Raw genomic sequence first — 20,877 nt, forward strand, 5'->3', positions numbered from 1 at the left:
AATCGAACCCAGGATCCTTGGGACGCGAATCGTGTACTATGATCACAGGGCTACGTTAAATTACTGTTTCTTTACCCTGTAAGACTTCTTCTTGAATATTAGGACCGCACTAAATTCTGTTTAAGATAACAAAATAATTATATTATTTCTATTTCAAATTTAAAGAGTATATTCCATCCGAAAGACTAACATTTTAATTTTTAAATATAATATCTTAAATTCTATAGGTCGTATTTAAAATTTTTTTGTATTAAATTAAGTTAATAGTAAACTTTATATTGTTGAAAATTGACGGGGTCAATAAAAAATTTTTACATGCAGACAAAAACGTTTATATATATATGTTTATCATTTATTTAACAATTATTTTTCCTCAATCATAAATAAATTATTTGTTTTCTTCATATTTTTATTTATTTATTTAAGATAAATGCAATAAAGTTTAAGTGGAAAAAATGGCAAATTTTATCAATTTTTATTGATTTACTTTAAACTTCTTTTGTATAAAGGAGACAGAATAAAAAAAATTTATATTTTAACGTTTTAATTTCATTCTAACCAATACTGTAAGTATTGTATAATTGAATATTTTATTATAAATCTGGATTAAATTTTTGTCAAAAAAATTCACTAAGAAGAATATAATTTCATTATTTATACTGTAATATATGATATATTAAATACAAAGCAAAAAATTATAGGTTATGTTTATGATAGTTTGTAATCAAATTATACATAAAGAAGTACAACTCTCAATATAAAAAATTGATTTTTAATTGAATTCAAAATATTTAATTAAAATTTGATTTTTTCAGAAAAGGTTTTTTTTAGTAAATGTAAAATTATCATAAACATAACTTATAATTTTTTTTGCTTCTTTGGTCCCTTTCTTCAAAGTGCGTTACATATTTAATATAATTTTGTTTTTACATATTATAGAGATAATAAAAAAAAAATGTCCAATTTCAAAGAAACTGGTTTATTATTTGTGCTCTTGGCAACAATTCTAATGCTTCTGGTACCTACAATTAATGCACAATGTTTGCGTTTAGGAGCACCATGTATAACTGATGGTAGTATGGGTACTTGTTGTAGAGGAGTATGTTATTCAGAGGGATCAATTTATGGAGTTTGTCAAACATTATAAATAAAGTAAATTATTTAAGAAAACAATATTTTGATTACGTTTATTAAGTTTCCTTTTTAATTTAATATATTCCATATATTTTATTTTCAAATAATACCAAAATTGAAAAAGGAATCTACCATAGTCAAGACTTAAAAAAATATATTCAAAGAGTAGTGCAAAATAATAATTAAATTTTCTTAATAAAAATTTGTAGTAAAAGTGTTAAATGAAATGAAATAATAAAAAAGGTTGGTTTCCATTGTCCCCACTCGCCATTTTGTTATAATTCTCGTCAACTACCGCACCCTGTTCTAGTGAAAATTTAGTAACTCGTGCAGAAATTGTGGCCTGGGCCTTGCATGGCACTATCCAGTTACCCATGTTTCTGGCATGGAAAACTGGTATGTTAAAATTCAAGGTTGTAATGGTTTGGCGAGGATTTGCCCTACTTAGGGCAAAACTTGCCAGGGCCATGAGAGTTTTTCTGACAATTACCCTATACCCTAGTAAAAATTTGTCCTAGCTATAAAAAAGGAACTAGCCAGTCGTGCTTGAATTTCTCAGTTACTTTACTAGCCAGCTCGCTAAAAACTCGAATGTCATGTCACGCTTTTTTCATTAACTTATTATCCAGCACAACTTGATAATTATTGATCAAGTGGACTTTTAAAAAACTAGTCAAATTAATTCTTTTAAGGAAGAACCCCCGACTTTAGAATTCACAGAGAGTTTTTAATGAAAGTTAGCACACTTATAGATATTAGTTTGAAAAAAAATATAGTTAAATTTTTAGAGGTCAGAGGTTGACTCTGACAAAAGTTATAAGCAATTTTATTTTTTCACATTTTACATGGTGTCTTATGAGAAAACGCATTTTCATGATCTTTGAAATTTAATTGTGACATATATAACAGAGAGATATTAATAAAACTTTTTACAGTTAAAGTTAAACAACCAATGATTAGATAATTTAAAAAAAATGATCATACCTTACCTGTGAGACCCAAAATTAATTATTCTTTATAAAAAAACACCCTTTTTTATTAATCAGCAGTTACTAAGCACAACGCTTGGCAACGTTGCTTCTTAAAGGTTAGGGTAAGCAAGAAGCGCGAAATTTGAAATTTTGAAAGTAACATAGATCGTATCTAATACTATATATCATATTTTTAATAACAATTTTTGTCAAAAATAATTTAATTACCTTTCTTATTTATAAATTTAATATAATAATACAAGTACAATAGAATTTTCAATACAAAATTTTGAGAAAAAGTTTACTTTTATCAATAACAATTTTTTTTAATAATAAAATCATTAAAAATTTTAAAGCATGTCTAAAATTAATTAGTAATTAATTAGTAATTTTTTTATACATTAATACTAATATTAATATTAATATTAGTATATTATATATATAGTATATATATATTAGTATTAATATTAATACTAATATTAATATTAATAATAATACATTAATACATTAAAACGGGGGAGAAACAAATACAGTGCTGCCAAGCGTTGCATTAGCACTACGTGATTCAAATAAAAACTTAAATGGACATTGATTTGACTCACAATGCAGAAGGGGTACCTCCTTAAATATTTCAAAATTCATTTAATAAAAATTACTAATTTTTTAAATTTATTATCCTCAAAAATTATATGTAAAATTTTATAAATAAAATAATTTTAATGAATTAATAATTATTGATATAATATAATATTATTAATATACTAGCGCCTCAGACGGACTTTGGCCGTCTCTGTTGCTTCTATTCTTTGTCCATTCAATTTAATTTTCAATTTATGTTTCATAATTTATTACAATTATTTTATTAAATATTTCAAAATATTGTAAACAAAAAGCAAAAAGGCATGTAATTATAGAGATTTTAAACAGAAAAATAATAATCTATTATATTTGTAAAATTTGTCTGAAAATAATAATAATTGTTGAATAATTTTTTTTTAAACTAAAAACACTTTTTTATTCAAGGTAATATTATTATCATAATAATTTAATTTATTACAATTATTTTATTATTATTTAATAAATTTCATTATTTTAAAAAAGCGCGCGCTATTTTGTTTTGGGCCAATAAAGGCACTCTTCACAACTTTTTGGCTGCCTGCAGATTACCATGGCAACGCATGAGAGTGAGTGCGACAGAAAATTTAAAAATTTGAATATTTAAATTTTCTGTCTTACTCACACTCGTGCATTGTTAAGGTAACCTGCAGGCAGGCAAGCAGCCAAAAAGGTGTGAGAGTGTCTTTAGGTGATTTCAACTAAATGTAGGTTATTTTCGTTTCTGATTCATGACAGCTGCAAACATTTACAACAAATAATGCTTTGCAAGTGTATATTTATTGCAATTAAATAAGTTATGCAAAAAATATATATGTGGAACAATAATTTTTGGGGCATGCCAAACTTGTGCAAAAACTGGCAAGGGCCTTGTCAGAGCCTTAATTTAAATATGGCTAAATAGGGCAATTTCTGCACGGGAACTTTTCATTTTAACAATTAAATTTTAACTGAATTTTTACTAGAGCAGGGTGCGGTAGTTAACGAGAATAATTTTTTTTTGTTCTTTATGGTACTTTTGCTCACATAACCTGAAAATTGCAAATTGAATTAAAAATCGCTTCTCTGACGTTTGTTCAAAATTTAATGCAGAGTATTTACATTTTTTTTTTAATCCGTTAAGAATTATGAGCTGTAGACGTATTTGTTTAATTATTGTTTAATTATTCATTATTTTATTCTGCTACTAGATGCGCGCGCATCTAGACTTAACCCTATTTTTATCCTTAGTCAAGTCTGTGAACCTGTATTATAAATTTTTATATTAAAAAAAATTGTTTTAAAAATAAATTTTTACATTAACCATAAATGCCCGAGTAAAAATTATTATCAAAATTTTATAAAAAAGATTTTAAACATTAACAAAATAAAAAATTGTTTTTACCATATGCCCATAAGAATGTTGTACTTAACTGACATTGAATCACGCGAGAGTGAAAGAGAGATAGGAATTAATGTGTCTTTCTTGCTTTGATGTGAGATATAGCCAACGATGGCTGATGGCGAACGTCTGAAAGAGCTTTTATTGCAATTATATTGTAGCTGATAGTAACAACCTTAATGTTGATGATGGCATTTGTTACTTTTGGCTTGTCCTCGTAATGGACGTGTACGTCAAAACAATTTTTTTTTCCTTTTTCTACCATAAAAGTCTACGCAATTATTGTTGAGAAATATCATACAACTAAAAAATAATGTTACACTCATATTATACTTTAAAGCGAAATAGTATGAGCCTTTTAATGTGTTTACACTTTGATATTTATATTCTGTAATCAAAAAATATAAATTCTTTCTGTTTTCATGAAAATATATAATATTTGCGTTCAACAAACAAATAATTACTTCAAAAAATATTAAATAAAATAATTGTTTTTAATCAACCATGGAGTAGTATAAGGAGACTGAACGAAGTATATAAACAGTGGGAAAAATTGGAAGTACGTTGAACATAACCCAAAAATACATTGCTTCTTATTTTTAAAACTATTAAGGTGCTTTTATACCTCCAGTATTTTGGTCAAGCAATCGACTGGGTTGAATTTTCATGAAGAATCACTGAATTTTATTGGCTCTAACAAATATTCCATTTTCACCGTGAAAATTGAATATTGTTAGAGCCAATAAAATTCAGTGATTCTTCATGAAAATTCAACCCAGTCGATTGTTTGACCAAAATACTGGAGGTATAAAAACACCTTTACAATGCCTGACTGTGCAGTTGAGTTTGACACAATCAGTGGCGCTAGTGTTCCATTCCGTATTGTTTTTTTTAGATTTAGCGGGTACCGAAAAGTTGTCCACTTTTAACAAACGCATAGCTCTTAAGAAAACTTTAATTCTCAAAGTTGATTTACACAAATTAACGAAATTAAATAATAAAATTTTTAGGTTAGGCATCTTGTTGACGTTAGGTTAGTGCAAGAATTTTTAGGTTAGGAATCGTGTTGCATTAGTGCCAATCAGATAACGTAAAAGTAGCTGAGCGCAAAAGGCGCTTAATTTAAAAATTGATAAAATAAAGTTAATTCATTTTGATGCAGATCTCATAATGAGGTGCAGCAAAAATGAGTTTAGATTTTTTCTGTGTTATATTATGAACATAACCTTAAAATTTTTGTTGTATAATACTTTTAAATTATTATGCTTTCTGTATCTACTTTATTTATTTTTATTTATTTCTTTGAAATTAATTAATAATTTGCATTATTAGTGAATTATTCTAGTTTTTGCAAAAGTTTATTTGCAAAGTAAAAATGAAAAAAAAAATTGAAATAAATTATAGTCTTAAGCTGATAATCGTAAAGTTGTGATATAAGTAAATAAAATCAAATCAGATAATTGAGTTTTACACTTATGCTCAATATTCTACACTTGTAATTTACATTCAATCGGAAAAAGTTATACATATAAATTTAACTGTTAGATCAAAGTTGTAAATCAACTTGTTTTGTAAAAAGAGCTTTATCAGGCACGAGACGACCTTGAAAGAAGAGAAAAATGAAAGAAAAGTAATAACGATTCTGAGCGATTAAATCAACTCAGTAGCTATATCGAAGTGGCTATTTAGAGGCAGCTGGGCATTTATCGCTTTTAAGAGAGATGCAGTTAAAGTATAACTTGCATATATAGTTGTGCGTATTATGGCAATCGCTAGCATCTTGACTTGAGATATAATAATAATAATCTCTCTCTCTCTCTCTCTAAGCCACATTGGTGCTAGAAACTTGAAGTTTCCGTACTGTTCATATTAATAACCTTAAAGGTGCAAGAATTCTAACTTCTATATATATAATTCATTAACTCCTATTTGTAATGGGTATTTACATTTTTTAAATATACACATAACCTATTGATAAATGCATTGACTCGTTTGAAAAAAAAAATTTTTTTTACTGTTATAGGTCATAATTAACATTCTTATTTTATTGATATGGGAATATATGTTAAATAAACAAATAATGTTTATATAGGCTTGATCTATAAATAATTTCACATATAGAGACAAAATTTCTATATATAGATGTTATCAAATTTAAAATACATTTTTTTACTTAATCATAAATAGATAATTTAATAATTATTTTTTATCGCCATTTGTCATAATTCTCGTCAATTAACGCACCCTGCTCTAGTGAAAATTTACTAACTTTTAATTTTAACAATAAAGTCACTAAATTTTCACTAGAGCAGGGTGCGGTAGTTGATGAGAATTATGACAAATGGCGAGTGAGGACCAGGGAAACCAACCGTCACTCTAGTAATTTATTACTAGAGTTTTTGACTTAAGCCTTGTACACTTGTTTTTGTCGCTGAGAAAAAAATATGTTAATGGTATAGTAACATTGAGTAGATTAGCGGATTAGCAGATCATACATTGATAAATCAAAAAACGATCTTTTGCAGAGACTATTTGCTAAACATTTAATTTTGATTGGCTGAATTCTAAGCTACTAATGGTTGGTGTCCATTGTCCCCACTCGCCATTTGTCATAATTCTCGTCAACTACCGCACCCTGCTGTAGTGAAAATTTAGTGACTTTATAATAACTTTTAATTTTAACTATAAAGTCTCTAAGTTATCACTAGAGCAGGGTGCGGTAGTTGACGAGAATTATGACAAATGGCGAGTGGGGACAATGGCAACCAACCGTCTAGTTGAGCAGGGTAACTGACAACATTTCAACATTTAGATAAAATTTGTTAAGGCTATTCTACAAAACTTTCTTTTCATCCCTAAAAAATAAAATTACGTAAGTTACGAATCGTCGATAAATGGAAATTTGTTTAATTTGTCAAGTGGCTTATTTAGGTTATGTAAGCCACTAGACAAATTAACCAAATTTCCATTTATCGTCGTTTCGTAACTTACGTAATTTTATTTTCTAGGGAATTTCCAATATTACCAATGAAATGAAAGTATTGTAGAATAGCCTTAACAAATTTTTGGTAAATGATCAGGGTTGAGAAGCAGGATGTTATGAAAATTTCCCTTTTTTATTGCATGGTAAAATTTCCAAAATCATTACCAACCAATGAGAAATGAATTACTGTTTTTGATGATAATCAGCTACCCAACCCTATTTTTTGTTATTCTAGTGACATTTTTACCAACATTAGTTTTTGTTTTACTGAACTAGTTATATAAAATTAGAAATTTTTACATAACGGACAAAAATTTTCAATAAAAAAAGCTTTTTAAATACGAACAAAAACTATATGAGTAATATACTAAATTATTTAATATTACTAAATTTATAAGCATCCAGGGTTGGGTCGAACTTTGTTCCTTGTTTCTAAATTTATGGAAGGTTGGTTTCCATTGTCCTCATTCGCATTTTTTCATAATTCTCGTCAATTACCGCTCTTTACTCTAGTAAAAAATTTAGTGACATTTTTGTTACAATTAAAACTTACCATAAAGTTACTAAACTTTTACTCGAGCAGGGTGCGGTAGTTAACGAGAATTATGACAAATGGCAAATGAGTATTTATGCGAGTGGGGAGCAATGGAAACCAACCGGTATAATATTTTCAAAATTGTTAACAGCCAATTAGAAATATAAAAAAAAATGAACCTAACCTCACTTTGTCACTCTGGTAACAAAATCTCATTTGCGCGATCTTTTATTGTAGAAAAAAAAGGAAAAAACAAAAAATGAAATCGTTTAGAATATAAAAAGAACACAGTATCAGCGTTTACGTCAATGTCAGTGTCAGAGAACTAGTTACTTAACTCCCACGCTTCGATGAGAATCAATTATGCCAATAAGACTTGGTCTGTGTAGACTCGAGGGCGAACAATGCAAACGAAATTATGTCTGCGAAATTTTTTTTATACCCATTCATGTGTGCATTCGAGTTTATTATACGAGCTATAAGCACACGTCAACAAATACACATACATAAAAATATATGTATATTTGCTGAATAGCCACATGAAAAGGCGATGCGGGTCGCTGAACTAGTATACAGAATGCGATCATTATTACATTGTTGTTACATTTTTTTTTCTCTTCCTTCTAAAAGGAAGTGTTGATTTGAATGTTATTCTGTATTTTTTTTCTTTTTTTTTTTGCAACTCGAGAAGAAAAAAAAGAATAGAAAAGAGAAGAGGATAAAAAAGAAGTAGAAAAAAAATTTAAAGGTAATATAATTCTTAAGGATGAGGAACAGGAACGAAAGTAACGAGCTATAAGAAACACGAGTTTCTTATACGACCAGAACCAAATGCCGGACTACATATGTTACATATTTTCAGACGATGCCGAGGTTCTTTTACACCACATAGAGAGAAAGAGAGAGAGAGAGAGAGAGAGAGAGAGAGAGAGAAGTGCTTTTAAATATATGTATAACACGTGCTACATTGTGCTCGTTTAAGGGCATGTGTGAAACATTATGACGTCATCAAACAGATTATTAAATTACTTTCAAGTACATGATAATTTTTAAATTAACAAGAATGTTAAGTTCAAGTTTTATAGAATTATAGTTGAAAATAGCACTAGCGAATATAATAATATTTTTATTAAATTAATTATTAATTTCTTAACACGTCAAGAGAAAAGATATATTTGTCTTAGAGCCAAATAAATATTTATTTGGTTTAAATAAATTTTATTTTGTTATAAATAAATATTACGTGGTTTGAAAACAATAAAATAAACACTTACCGGTTTTTTTTTTATTGTTTTCTAAATATTTCTTTATATTGAAGCATTTTAAATAAGAGCGCCTTTTTCTACCAATGCGAGAATTGTAGTAGCGCAAGCGCAGTTGCGTTTGATGACGGTCGTTGGCATGTTTGGTCCAAGAAACGAAAATTTATAGGTTATGTTTATGATTGTTTCACCTTTATTAAAAGTTCCTTTTCTTTTGTAAAATCAAAATTAGTTTTTAATTGAATATTTTTGATGCAATGAATCATCAGTAATTTGTATTGATAGTTGTAATTTTTTTTTCACTCCAATCTATAACCTATAATTTTTTTTTTTTTTGCTTCTTTGACTCCTTCAGAGCGCGTCAAATATTTTTTTATTTATTTAATAATTTTTGCGGTTTTTAATGATTTAGGCCTTCTATTTAATTATAAATAAATTTACAATTAAAATAAGCGCAAGTCAATTATTATTATTATTACCAGTGATATTTAATAATTAAAATTTTTAATTTTTTTTTTTAAATATATCTAACAGAAAAAGTAATCTCTTCATTTTATAATTTTTTTCATGTAATTTATATATATTTGAAAGGCCAAAAAGAATTTCTCGAAACTTCCGGGACGCGGTTGAAATAGTTTAAAAGGATTGGTGTATATAAAGGGCGTTGAGCTGCCGTAATTCTTATATATACGCTGTCTGCATGCAATTCTTCAATTATTTTACGTGGTCGAGCGTATAGCTTCCAAGGTCCAATAATAATGTGATAACTAACCTACTCTAGTTTTTTTTCACGTGATAAAATAATAATCGTAAATTTACGAAAACTTATTTCCCTCAATTATTAATTATAAAAATTGACTAATTATGCTTGTCTTTTTTTGCACATACATGAAAAAAAAGAAAAAAAAAGAAAATTGATTTAATTTGTTTCAAATCATTGTAAAGGATTCTTAACAGTTTGCTATTTTTTTATGTAAATAATGAAGAGATTATGATGATAAAATTAATTTTTATTTCCTAACTTTCATTTTGTGAACCCCTTAAGTAATATGTAAAATTAACTACATAAATATGCTCTTAGGATTATTTTTAAAATAAAATTTTCTAGAATTGCAAACAGCCTATTAACATAATTGCGCAATTTTTCCTTGCATGTTGCAAATAATATAAGTGAAGGATGAGAATTTGCAAAAAAAAAATTCAGCCATCTTATTTGTACGGAAACTGTAAATAAAAAATGAAATAACTGTAATAAATGATTTAATTAAAAGAATGTATATAGTATGTTTATTGTTTCTCTCATACCGCTGGGGGTTATTCTGATATACTAAGTGCTATTATGGTACACGCTAGTTTTTAATTTGTAAAATATTCAATTTCGAAATGTTGAGTGGGAAAAATTTTAAAAGGCTTAACAAAGCAAGTATATGTTTACTTATTTATTACAATTATTTATCAATGTACATTAAAAAAATGGGTAATTATGCAGTTAAGGGGCTCCTTTCCTCCCCCTCCTCCTCCTGCCAGGAGCCCCGTAAATGCCCCGTAACAAACGTACCAAAAAAATTATTAGGTCGGATAACTATTTCTAATCGGCTGTTAACAATTTTGGAAATATACCGGTTGGTTTCCATTGTCCCCACTCGCAAAAATACTCATTTGCCATTTGTCATAATTCTTGTTAACTACCGCACCCTGTTCTAGTGAAAATTTAGTAACTTTTTATTTTAACAATAAAGTCACTAAATTTTTTACTAGAGTAGGGGGCGGTAATTGACGACAATTATGAAAAATGGCGAATGAGGACAATGGAAAGCAACCTTCCATACATTTAGAAACAAGGAACAAAGTTCGACTCAACCCTGGATGCTTGTAAATAGAGTAATATTAAATAATTTAGTATATTGCCTAGGTAGTTTTTGTTAGTATTTAAAAGCTTTTTTTTATTGAAAATTTTTGTCCCTTATCCGTTATGTAAAAATTTCAAATTTTAACTAAGTAGTTTAATAAAACTAAAACTAATGTTGGTAAAAATGTCACTAGAATAACAAAAAACAGGGTTGGATAGCTGATTATTATGAAAAACAGTAATTCATTTCTCATTGGTTTGTAATATTTTTGGAAATTTTACAATCCAATAAAAAAAGGACAATTTTCATAACATCCTGCTTCTCAACCCTGGTCATTTAGCTAAAATTTGTTAAGGCTATTCTACAATACTTTCATTTCATCGGTAATATTTAGAAACTCCCTAGAAAATAAAATTACGTAAGTTACGAAACGACGATAAATGGAAATTTGGTTAATTTGTCCAGTGGCTTACATAGCCTAAATAAGCCACTGGAAAAATTAAACAAATTTTCATTTATCGCCGTTTCCTAACTTACGTAATTTTATTTTCTAGGAATGAAAAGAAAGTATTGTAGAATAGTCTTTACAAATTTTAGCTAAATGGCGTCTTTGAAATGTTGTTAATTACCCTGCTCAAATAGACTAACAAGTAATGACCACGGTTGGGAAGCAGGATGTTATGAAAATTGTCCTATTTTTATTGAATGGTAAAATTTCCTGAAACATTACTAACCAATGAGAAATGAATTACATTTTTTTATGATAATCAGCTGCTCAACCCTGTTTTCTTATTATTTTGGTGATATTTTTTCCAATATTAGTTTTATTAAACTACTTAAACAAAATTAAAAAGATTTTGCATAACGGAGAAAAAATTTACTTTTCTTTCCAATTTTTAAAAATATTTATTGTTAATCAAAAAACAAATCTTTCCATTTATAATAAAACAAAACTGAAATACTGAAACAAAATAATTTAAATTATTTTACAATCAAAAAAATGTATGATTTTAAAAAAGAAATAAATCTTAATACACAACCACAATATTCATCGATAAGACACTCTGCAACAAATTATCATCATCAATCACAAAATTTGTTCTCTTTTTCAAAAATTAATTTTAGATACCAATTTCAATATTCAAATATAAATATTTTACAAAAAAGAATTTTTTTTTTGTTTTAAAAATTGGAATTCATTTCTTCACGAGATGTATAATAAGTGATTGTATATGTTAATTCATAAAAGATTGGTTGCATTATTTATTTATAGATATTATTTTAACTCAGTCCGTAAGATAATGAATGCATAAGAATATATTGAGACGAATCGTTCTTCTTTCTAAATATCAGGGCGTAAATGAACGATATTCCATATATATTGTTTGCAGCGCAAGTTAAATGTTCAGCCATGAAGAAATTCATCTAACTTGTTCTTGTTCTTCTTCTCTACTTCTTCTTCATCTTCTTCTCCTCACACGAAGATGATGATGAAGAAGAAGTTCCTTTTTCGCTCGATTGCCGTCTTGTTAATCGGGTTCGTAACATTGATATCCCACAAGGAGATGTTGAAGATGCCTTATACTTGTCGGTTTTAGAATGAAGAGAGAGAGAGAGAGAGGGGGGGAGGGAGAAAAAAGAACGGAAAGAAAATGATCTTCACTGTCGATAGTCGGTAGTGTATACGATACATCTCTTGAAGATTCTGTCGAAACTATAATTACTTCCGGTTGACCGGGAGAGTTGATCTGCCGCGCTTGGTCTGCATGCTGGTCTCGGTCCAATGATCATCAGGTCAACAGCACTTTGGATTTACTACGCTCGTTCAATACCGGATTGCATAATAAATAATGAATAATAAAATCAGAGTGTACAGTTAGAATTAATCTGAGATCCGGGCAAGAATTCTATTTCGTCGGTTGAATTGCAAATCTGCTTCGATAAATTTACTACATTTATATATGTATACGACGATCTCTACAGATATTAGATGAACACAAAAGATGTTATATATATATATATATATATATATATATATTTATATATGAGTCAAAAAATGTCTCAAGTTCAATATAAAAGTCTACGTCTGATCGTGAGAGACAATAATAATAATTATTTCTTTTTTTTCGCACGCACAATTTTAAAAATTAATATTTTAACTTTAATAAAACATTGATAAATATTTTTGACGTTTTACGGTAAAAAGGACCTTAGCTGCAAAAATTTTAAGTCATGTTTAGTGACAGTGCTAAGATTATTCGCACTTAACCCCTTAAATACCATGGCAAAGATTTGACATCAAAAATCTTTACCATCGTCAGATAAAAGGATAATAATAAATTTTAGGTAAAAATTAATTTTGATTAAGAAACATTATAACTAAACATAAAAACAAAAAAAAACATTGAAAAATTTGTTTTTATAAACAATTTATTATATTAAATCAATTTAAATAAGAGCGCCTTTTTCTACCAATCAGAGAGTTACAGTAGTTTCCATTGTCTCCACTCGCCATTTGTTATAATTCTCGTCAACTACCGCACCCTGCTTTAGTAAAAAGTTAGTGACTTCATTGTTAAAATTAAAAGTTTTATAAAGTTACTAAATTTTCACTAGAGCTTCACTTTAATCCTTTTTTTTTTTTTTTTTTTTTTTATTGTCAAAAACAAATTCTGACATTAAGAAAAAAAATCACCTATTACAATACAAAAAAATGAAAAAACTTCCCTTGGGTTAGGAATAATTTTTTTTATGCTTAATAATTTTAGTGAAAAATTTAAATAACTGTGACGCGCTCTGAAGAAAGGAACTTAAGAAGCAAAAAAATTATAGGTTAGGTTTATAAAGTTTAATCACAGCAACCAAACATAACCTATAATTTCCTGCTTTTTAAGACCCTTTCTTCAAAGCGCGTCACATCTATTAAATTTATTTTTGAAATATATTTCTATTTACTTTTATATATATATATATAAATAATAACAAAAAAAAAATAATTTCTGTTACAGAGTACGTAGCTGGCGCGTGTCCTCGGATTTGTCCGCCTGGTGGTGAACCGGTATGTGGAAACGACGGTGTCATCTACGCATCGCAATGCGAAATGAGGAAGAAGATGTGCGGAAAAGGTGAGGAGAAATAAGCGTAGAGGATATAATAGAAAGGGAGAAAAAAAAGAGCAAAAGTGAGTAGTGCTAGTTACCGTAATTAAGAATCATCCTGCCACCGTGTAACGTTCCACAAGAACGTCTAATTGCACCTCTTCTTTCGTTTCTACGACACGAATCCCTGGAATACAATTTTTTGCTGCTATTAACTTGGAATTTAACAGATACTTCAAGGCATAACATACGTAATATATATTGTATATATATAGATATCCTAACTTTTTTTTAATTTTTTTTTTAACTTTTCTTATACTTTCTTATACTATACAAATCGATAATAATTTCAATAATATTATATGGTTTAAAATCGCTTTGAGATATGTTCGTATTTTTAATTCGAATTTTCGATATGTAGCGACCCAACTTTGTTGATTTGTTAGATTGGTTTTCATTGTGCCCACTCGCCATTTGTCATAATTCTCGTCAACTACCGCACCCTGCTCTAGTAAAAATTTAGTAACTTTTAATTTTAACAATAAAGTCACTAAATTTTTACTAGAGCAGGATGCTGTAGTTGATGAGAATTATGACAAATGGCGAGTGGGGACCAGGGAAACCAACCGTCACTCTAGTAATTTATTACTAGAGTTTTCGACTTAAGCCTTGTTCATTTGTTTTTGTCGCTTAGAAAAAAAAATATGTTAAGGGTACAATCACATTGAGCAGATTAGTGGATTAGCGGATCATAAGTTGACCAATCAAAAAAAAAAAATCTCTTGCGAAGACTTTCCGCTAGAGAATTAATTTTGATTGGCTGAATTCTAATCTACTAATGGTTGGTTTTCATTGTCCCCACTCGACATTTTTCATAATTCTCGTCAACTATCGCACTCTGCTCTAGTGAAAATTTAGTGACTTTATACTAATTTTCAATTTTAACTAGAAAGTTACTAAATTATTACTAGAGCAGGGTGCGGTAGTTGACGAGAATTATGACAAATGGCGAGTGGGGACAAAGAAAATTTTCAAACTGTCTAGTTAAGCAGAGTAACTAACAACATTTCAAATGCGCCATTTAGCTAAAATTTGTTAAGGCTTTTCTACAATACTTTCTTTTCATTCCTAGAAAATAAAATTACGTAAGTTACGAAACGACGATAAATGGAAATTTGGTTAATTTGTCCAGTGGCTTATTTAGGCTATGTAAGCCACTGGACAAATTAAACAAATTTTCATTTATCGCCGTTTCGTAACTTACGTAATTTTATTTTCTAGGGAGTTTCCAATATTACCGATGAAATGAAAGTATTGTAGAATAGCCTTAACAAATTTTAGCTAAATGACCAGAGTTGAGAAGCAGGATATTATGAAAATTGTCCTTTTTTTATTAGATGGTAAAATTTCCAGCTACCCAACCCTGTTTTTTGTTATTCTAGTGACATTTGTACCAACATTAGTTTTAGTTTTATTAAACTACTCACACAGCACTTAAAATTCTCGGAAACTTGACAGAACCTCACATGGCGAGGTTAGGAAACTTCAGTGGCAAGGTTCATTCAAGTTTGTGTCGATGTTTAAAGGTCCACATGAAAAGAATATTCACACGAAACTTTGAGGAAATATTACACATAAATATTCACGTGCAATGTTCAGTCAATGTTGTGTCAATATTGAAATTACATTTTCGCCTAGTTATAAAAATTTCATTTACTAATATAATAAGGCTGCAGTCCCATGGCAGCGTTTTGCGTTGCGTTTTGTCACTAGACCATGAGTGTAAAAGAGATGCAGATATATGTTTGCTATGTTTACACTCAGGGTCTAGTGACAAAACGCAACGCAAAACGCTGCCATGGGACTGCAGCCTGAGTATAGGTGAATATTTTGACACAACATTGACTGAACATTGCACGTGAATATTTATAGTGTAATATTTCCTCAAAGTTTCGAGTAAATATTCTTTTCATGTGGACATTTAAACATCGACACAAACTTGTATGAACCTTGCCACTGAAGTTTCCTAACCTTGCCGTGTGAGACTCTGTCAAGTTTCAGGAAATTTTGGGTACTGTGTGGGTACTTAAATAAAATTTGAAATTAATTTTTTAAAAAATTAAAAATTCAAATGATCATACATAAATTAGCAATGTGTAAGCAGTGTGACATTTTATAGGTTATGTTTGTAACAGACGTAAAATACGTAGAAAACACAAGACATAAATGACCAAGTAATATACAGGTGGAGAAGTACGTAGATTATGTCAAGTAATTTACGTTCCGAACCCTGGTCATGTGACTGTACTCTTAATTAATTAAAAATAACATTTTTTTCAAATTACAAATTTTTTTTTAATAATTTTTTAAAAAATTTTCTAAAGAAATTGTTTTTTTTTTAATTGTTTCTTTATTCTCTCGCGTTGAGAAGGCGTTTCAAGTTGAAGTCACATTGGTTAGGTGAAAGTACAGAAGGGTCAAGGTGGAACTTTTCCCTCTTTATATTTCTATTAAGGAGGACAGAAAGCCTACTTTTGCTATAGAATCGTGCAGATGGAACGATTTTCAATTGAGAAAGTATAATCTACTTAAATCTATGACACTGAAAATGACTAGATTCTACAAATAGCCACAAGTTTTTATACACTTCAATTTCATGTGTTTATTTGTAGTAGTATTTTATGTGAAAGCCTCTCCAACTTCTTTTTTTTTATTAATTAATAAGAAAGAACGAAATGGAAAAGATGCAATAATAATAATAATAAAATATTTTTTAAAATTTTAATTCATTTTATTAAAGTTTAAATTAATTTAATAAATTTTAATTTATTTAATAATGTTTAATTTATAAAAATAAATTTCAATTTATTTAATATTTAAAAATTAATCTTTTATTATTGATAAATTTTTAAGTGAACATTTGACATGAATTTATAAAATTAATTCGTTTGTTTTAATGAAAATTTAAGGTGTCACGTTGGCGACAGAAAAAACGGCATGTCTAAGATCGACAGGTAGCAAATGTGAGCATCGTTGTCCAAATGATCAGGATCCAGTTTGTGGAACGGATGGACGAACTTATCTCAATAAATGCATGTTGAGAGTGGAAATTTGTCGAGTGGGAATTGAACTCTCTCATCTTGGACCATGTAATAATATTTCAGCACATAGGGAGAATTGTCCAGTTTCCTGTGAATTTGCTCCTGTAGATGGACCAGTTTGCGGAAGCGATGGAAATGTCTACAAATCCACCTGTCAAATGAAGCTGCTCACCTGCGGGTAACAGATCAAATCTTCTTCATAATATACCACATAGAATTTATTATATTTTTTTTTTAAATAAAATTTTTAGGTACCGAATTTTTATTTAACAGAATTTTCCGTTTCCTAATTTTTTATTTACAAAAAAAATCTAATTTTACCGAAAATTAATTTAGCAGAATTATCATAAAATAGAATTTAAAATGATTCAAATTTTTAAATGCCAAAATATTCAATTCACTGGAATCTTCATTTATCGGTTTTTTTATTTGCACGAATTGTTAATTGATATAGAATTCTTAAAAAGTCGAATTTCCATTTGTCCAAAACTGAAAATGGCCGACAAAAAATGGACTGAAAAATTTCGGCGCGAATTTAAAAATTTATCAAAAAAATTGTGATTTGAATTTTAAAATTCGCGCCGAAATCTTTTTGTTGACTATTTGTTCGGAGGTTTCCAATTTCGGTCAAATGGAAATTCAACTTTTTGATAATTCTATCAAATAATAATTTGTGCAAATAAAAACTTAAAAATATCAAAAATACCTTGAGAAATACTTTTTAAGGTATTATCTGAATCCAAAACGATTTTAAAAATTATTTGATATTTTTGGTCCCATGAAAAATAATTTTTGACTCTGAGCGTCGACGCCAACTTCAGGGAGGTAAAATTCAAATTACTTTAAATTTTGTTGAATGAGAATTCTGCTAAATTAATAATTTTTTAATTTAATTTTTTTTTAACCTCCAAAAAGAAATCTTTATTATTTATTGATGAGAGAAAGATGATATAGAAGTCAATAAGTGTTAAAAAAAAAATGGGAGGAATTAATTAATGTCAACGTGGTGTATATGTTTGAAAAAGAAAAAAAAATTCCTCTCGCACTCACTAGAAAATGAGTAGTCATTAATAACCATCAAATGAATAGAATGATTCTGTTATAATTTCTTATAGCTCTGATTTATCTTATTACAGACAGGGCGTGGTACGAACGAATAAGAAACATTGTCAGACAACGAGGCATTGCCGAGAATCATGCTGGCGAGGCGCCAAACCAGCCTGTGGAAGTGATGGGATTCTTTACTCAAACACTTGTAAAATGAGGGCAAAGAACTGCGGGTAAGATATGAGAATATACTTGAAAAGTACACTTCAGAACTTTTAATCGCTCCTCTGGAGTTCTTTTTTGAGTAGATCCACTTTTCTCTTTTTTTATTTATTTTTATGTTCCCAAAAATTTTTATAAATATTAATAAAAAATGTTTGGGTACATAAAAATTAAAAAAAAGAGAGAAAAGTGAAATATATAAATTTTTTCACTTTTTTTTTATTATATGACTATAAGTGACGCTTCACGGCGAAAGGAACTTTAGTTGCAAAAAATTTTAGGTTATGTGATTTTAAGAGATAAAAATACACAAAGAGCATAATCAACTCTTCCCAATCAAAAATTTACTAATGGCGCAGTACTGACAAATACTGGCGCAGTACTGGCACCAGAGTTGGCGTAACTTTGGGAAATTTTTAGTAACCCAACACAAATTAAATATTAATTAAATTAGTCAACTAACTAATTAATATTTTATTATATAAAATCGAAAACACAAAGAATTTTCATTCCTTCTTATAATATATATGGCAAATTATTATTTTAAAAAATCAAAAAATAAATATAAAAATATGTTTATTATAAAACCAAAGTTTTTATAATATAATATAAAAACAGTTCAGTAAAAATAAAAATGTTTATAAAATAATTATAATGTATATAATTATGCAATTAACTATTTAATTATTTTATTATTCACTTTAACTTATGAATTATTATATCAAAAATAAATAAATTAACATTGAATTCAATTCAATTTACATAAAACAAAATTAGTTTACAAATTAACTCATCGCAAATATAATGATTTAATAAATAATGAATACTAAATTCCTGAAATTAGGTAATTATTAAAAAAATTATCTAAATTATTTTTAAATTAACATTAAATTTTTGTTTATAATTCACTTTTGGAAAAAAACTGAAGAATAACATCTAGAAACAAATTACAATAATTTTATTGACCATTGAAATATATAAGTTTGTAGGTTTAACTATTTTTTATAATTTCTATTAAGAAAGGTTAATTATAGATTTTATATTATTGATAATATAATATTTGTGCAATTTTACTTGCGATTGTATTTAATTTTTTAAATTAAATTTATATTATAAATTTTATTTTAAAAAATATTAATTTTTTATAAACAAATTTATTTATTTTTAGTTTGATCGTTTAAAATTTTTTTTGGCTTATTGCATATCTGAAAACAAAAAGAAAATCTTGCAAAATGTTTTAGACTTGGTCTCAGGAAACTTTTTGTTTAAATAATTTTACCCACAGAAAAGCAAAAAAAAAGTGCATTTTAATTTTGAAAAATAAAATCAAGTTGAAAAAATTTTGATGAACAAAATATTTAAACAAAAAGATTCATCGGGTTCACTCTAGAACTTTTTGTAAACTAGTATTAATCAAAAAAAAAAAATCTATTTGAGCCGGTACTGGCTCAATATCGGCTCAGTACTGGTTTGCCAGTACCGGGAGGGTGGTACTGCACCGGTACGAATACAATGAAAATACCAGTACTGGTTCAGTACAGACTGTCCAGCCCTCGGCAGCCAATACTGAACCAGTACTGTGCCAGTAGTCAACTCTGGTATAATACTGAAATTTTTGGTTGGGTTAATACAAACCACTGATGTTTAAATCTTTATTAGACCAAAATTATTCAATAAAAACTGATTTTGATTTTACATATAATTCAAAATGAACGTTTAATCAAGTTAAAATTGTCACTAAACATAACCTAAAATTTTTTTGCAGCTAAGGTCCCTTTCATCGTGAAGCGTCACATTTAGATCCTCTTTAATATTTCAAACACTTACACCCTTCGGTATAAAACTCTCTTCAAACTTGTCAACAAATCACTTCAGCTCCCTCTTTGAATCCATTATTCCTTGATTTACTTAGTTATTCATGAACTATGATGAGAATGGGATTAGAACCCTTCATTAGTCCAGATGTTTCACCCTTTTGTTCTCACTTTTTTTGCGAATATTACTTTTTTCTGTATATAATTCTTGTGAAACTTTTTTTGATTTAGTTACAGCAGAGAAATTTTTTTTTGACCAGATACTCTCTAAATATGAATTAGTGATATGTGAGCCACTAATTTAAATTAGTTTGAATTTTCACCTCCATGAAGTTGGCATCGACGCTCAGCATTGAAAATTATTTTTCATTTGAACAAAAATATCAAAACCTTTTTTTTTAAACGGTTTTGGGTCCACACAATGCCTTGAAAAGTATTTTTCAAGGTATTATTTGGATTGAAAAATTAAAAAAAAAAATAATTTGAAATTTTTGATTCTATGAAAAACAATTTTCGGCGCTGAGCGTCGAAGCCAACATCAGGGAGGTGAATTTTCACTAATTTTTGGTTACTTTTTACTTAAACTTTAGTAAAAATTTTTTAATTATTTTGAGTTAAAATTTGTTGTTAAATAATAATTAATAAACATTTTGTATTTTTTTAAAAAAGTTAATAAACAATTGTAATTTTTATGCAATTCTTACAAACAATAGCTCATTTTGCTCTATAAAAGATTTTCTACAATTCTGTTTATTGAATTTTATTAAAAATATTTTGTTCAAAATTTAATAAACAAATAAAATTTTTTATTTTTTATATTTTTTAAACAAATCATTATTTAACAAAAATACAAATTCAGAATTG

The 20,877-nt window shown here is 28.0% G+C and overlaps 1 protein-coding gene and 1 long non-coding RNA gene across 2 annotated transcripts in view; both read left to right on the top strand.

Moving 5' to 3' along the window:
* LOC127288313 (agrin) overlaps positions 1 to 20,877 on the top strand; it is an 83,854-nt gene that overhangs the window by 49,528 nt on the left and 13,449 nt on the right. The window contains exons 2-4 of the mRNA XM_051315707.1: positions 13,740 to 13,856; positions 16,799 to 17,108; positions 18,067 to 18,210. Of these exons, the coding sequence (XP_051171664.1) occupies positions 13,740 to 13,856; positions 16,799 to 17,108; positions 18,067 to 18,210 (571 nt within the window). The remainder of the gene's footprint in view (positions 1 to 13,739; positions 13,857 to 16,798; positions 17,109 to 18,066; positions 18,211 to 20,877) is intronic.
* Positions 535 to 1,173, top strand: LOC127288334 (uncharacterized). Its single transcript, XR_007844024.1, has 2 exons — positions 535 to 566; positions 940 to 1,173. It is a non-coding gene; the product is annotated as an uncharacterized LOC127288334 (long non-coding RNA).

Source organism: Leptopilina boulardi, unplaced genomic scaffold (assembly GCF_019393585.1).
Source record: "Leptopilina boulardi isolate dan_hultmark-lab unplaced genomic scaffold, ZJU_Lbou_2.1 LbouV2_384, whole genome shotgun sequence".
Lineage (NCBI taxonomy): Eukaryota > Metazoa > Arthropoda > Insecta > Hymenoptera > Figitidae > Leptopilina > Leptopilina boulardi.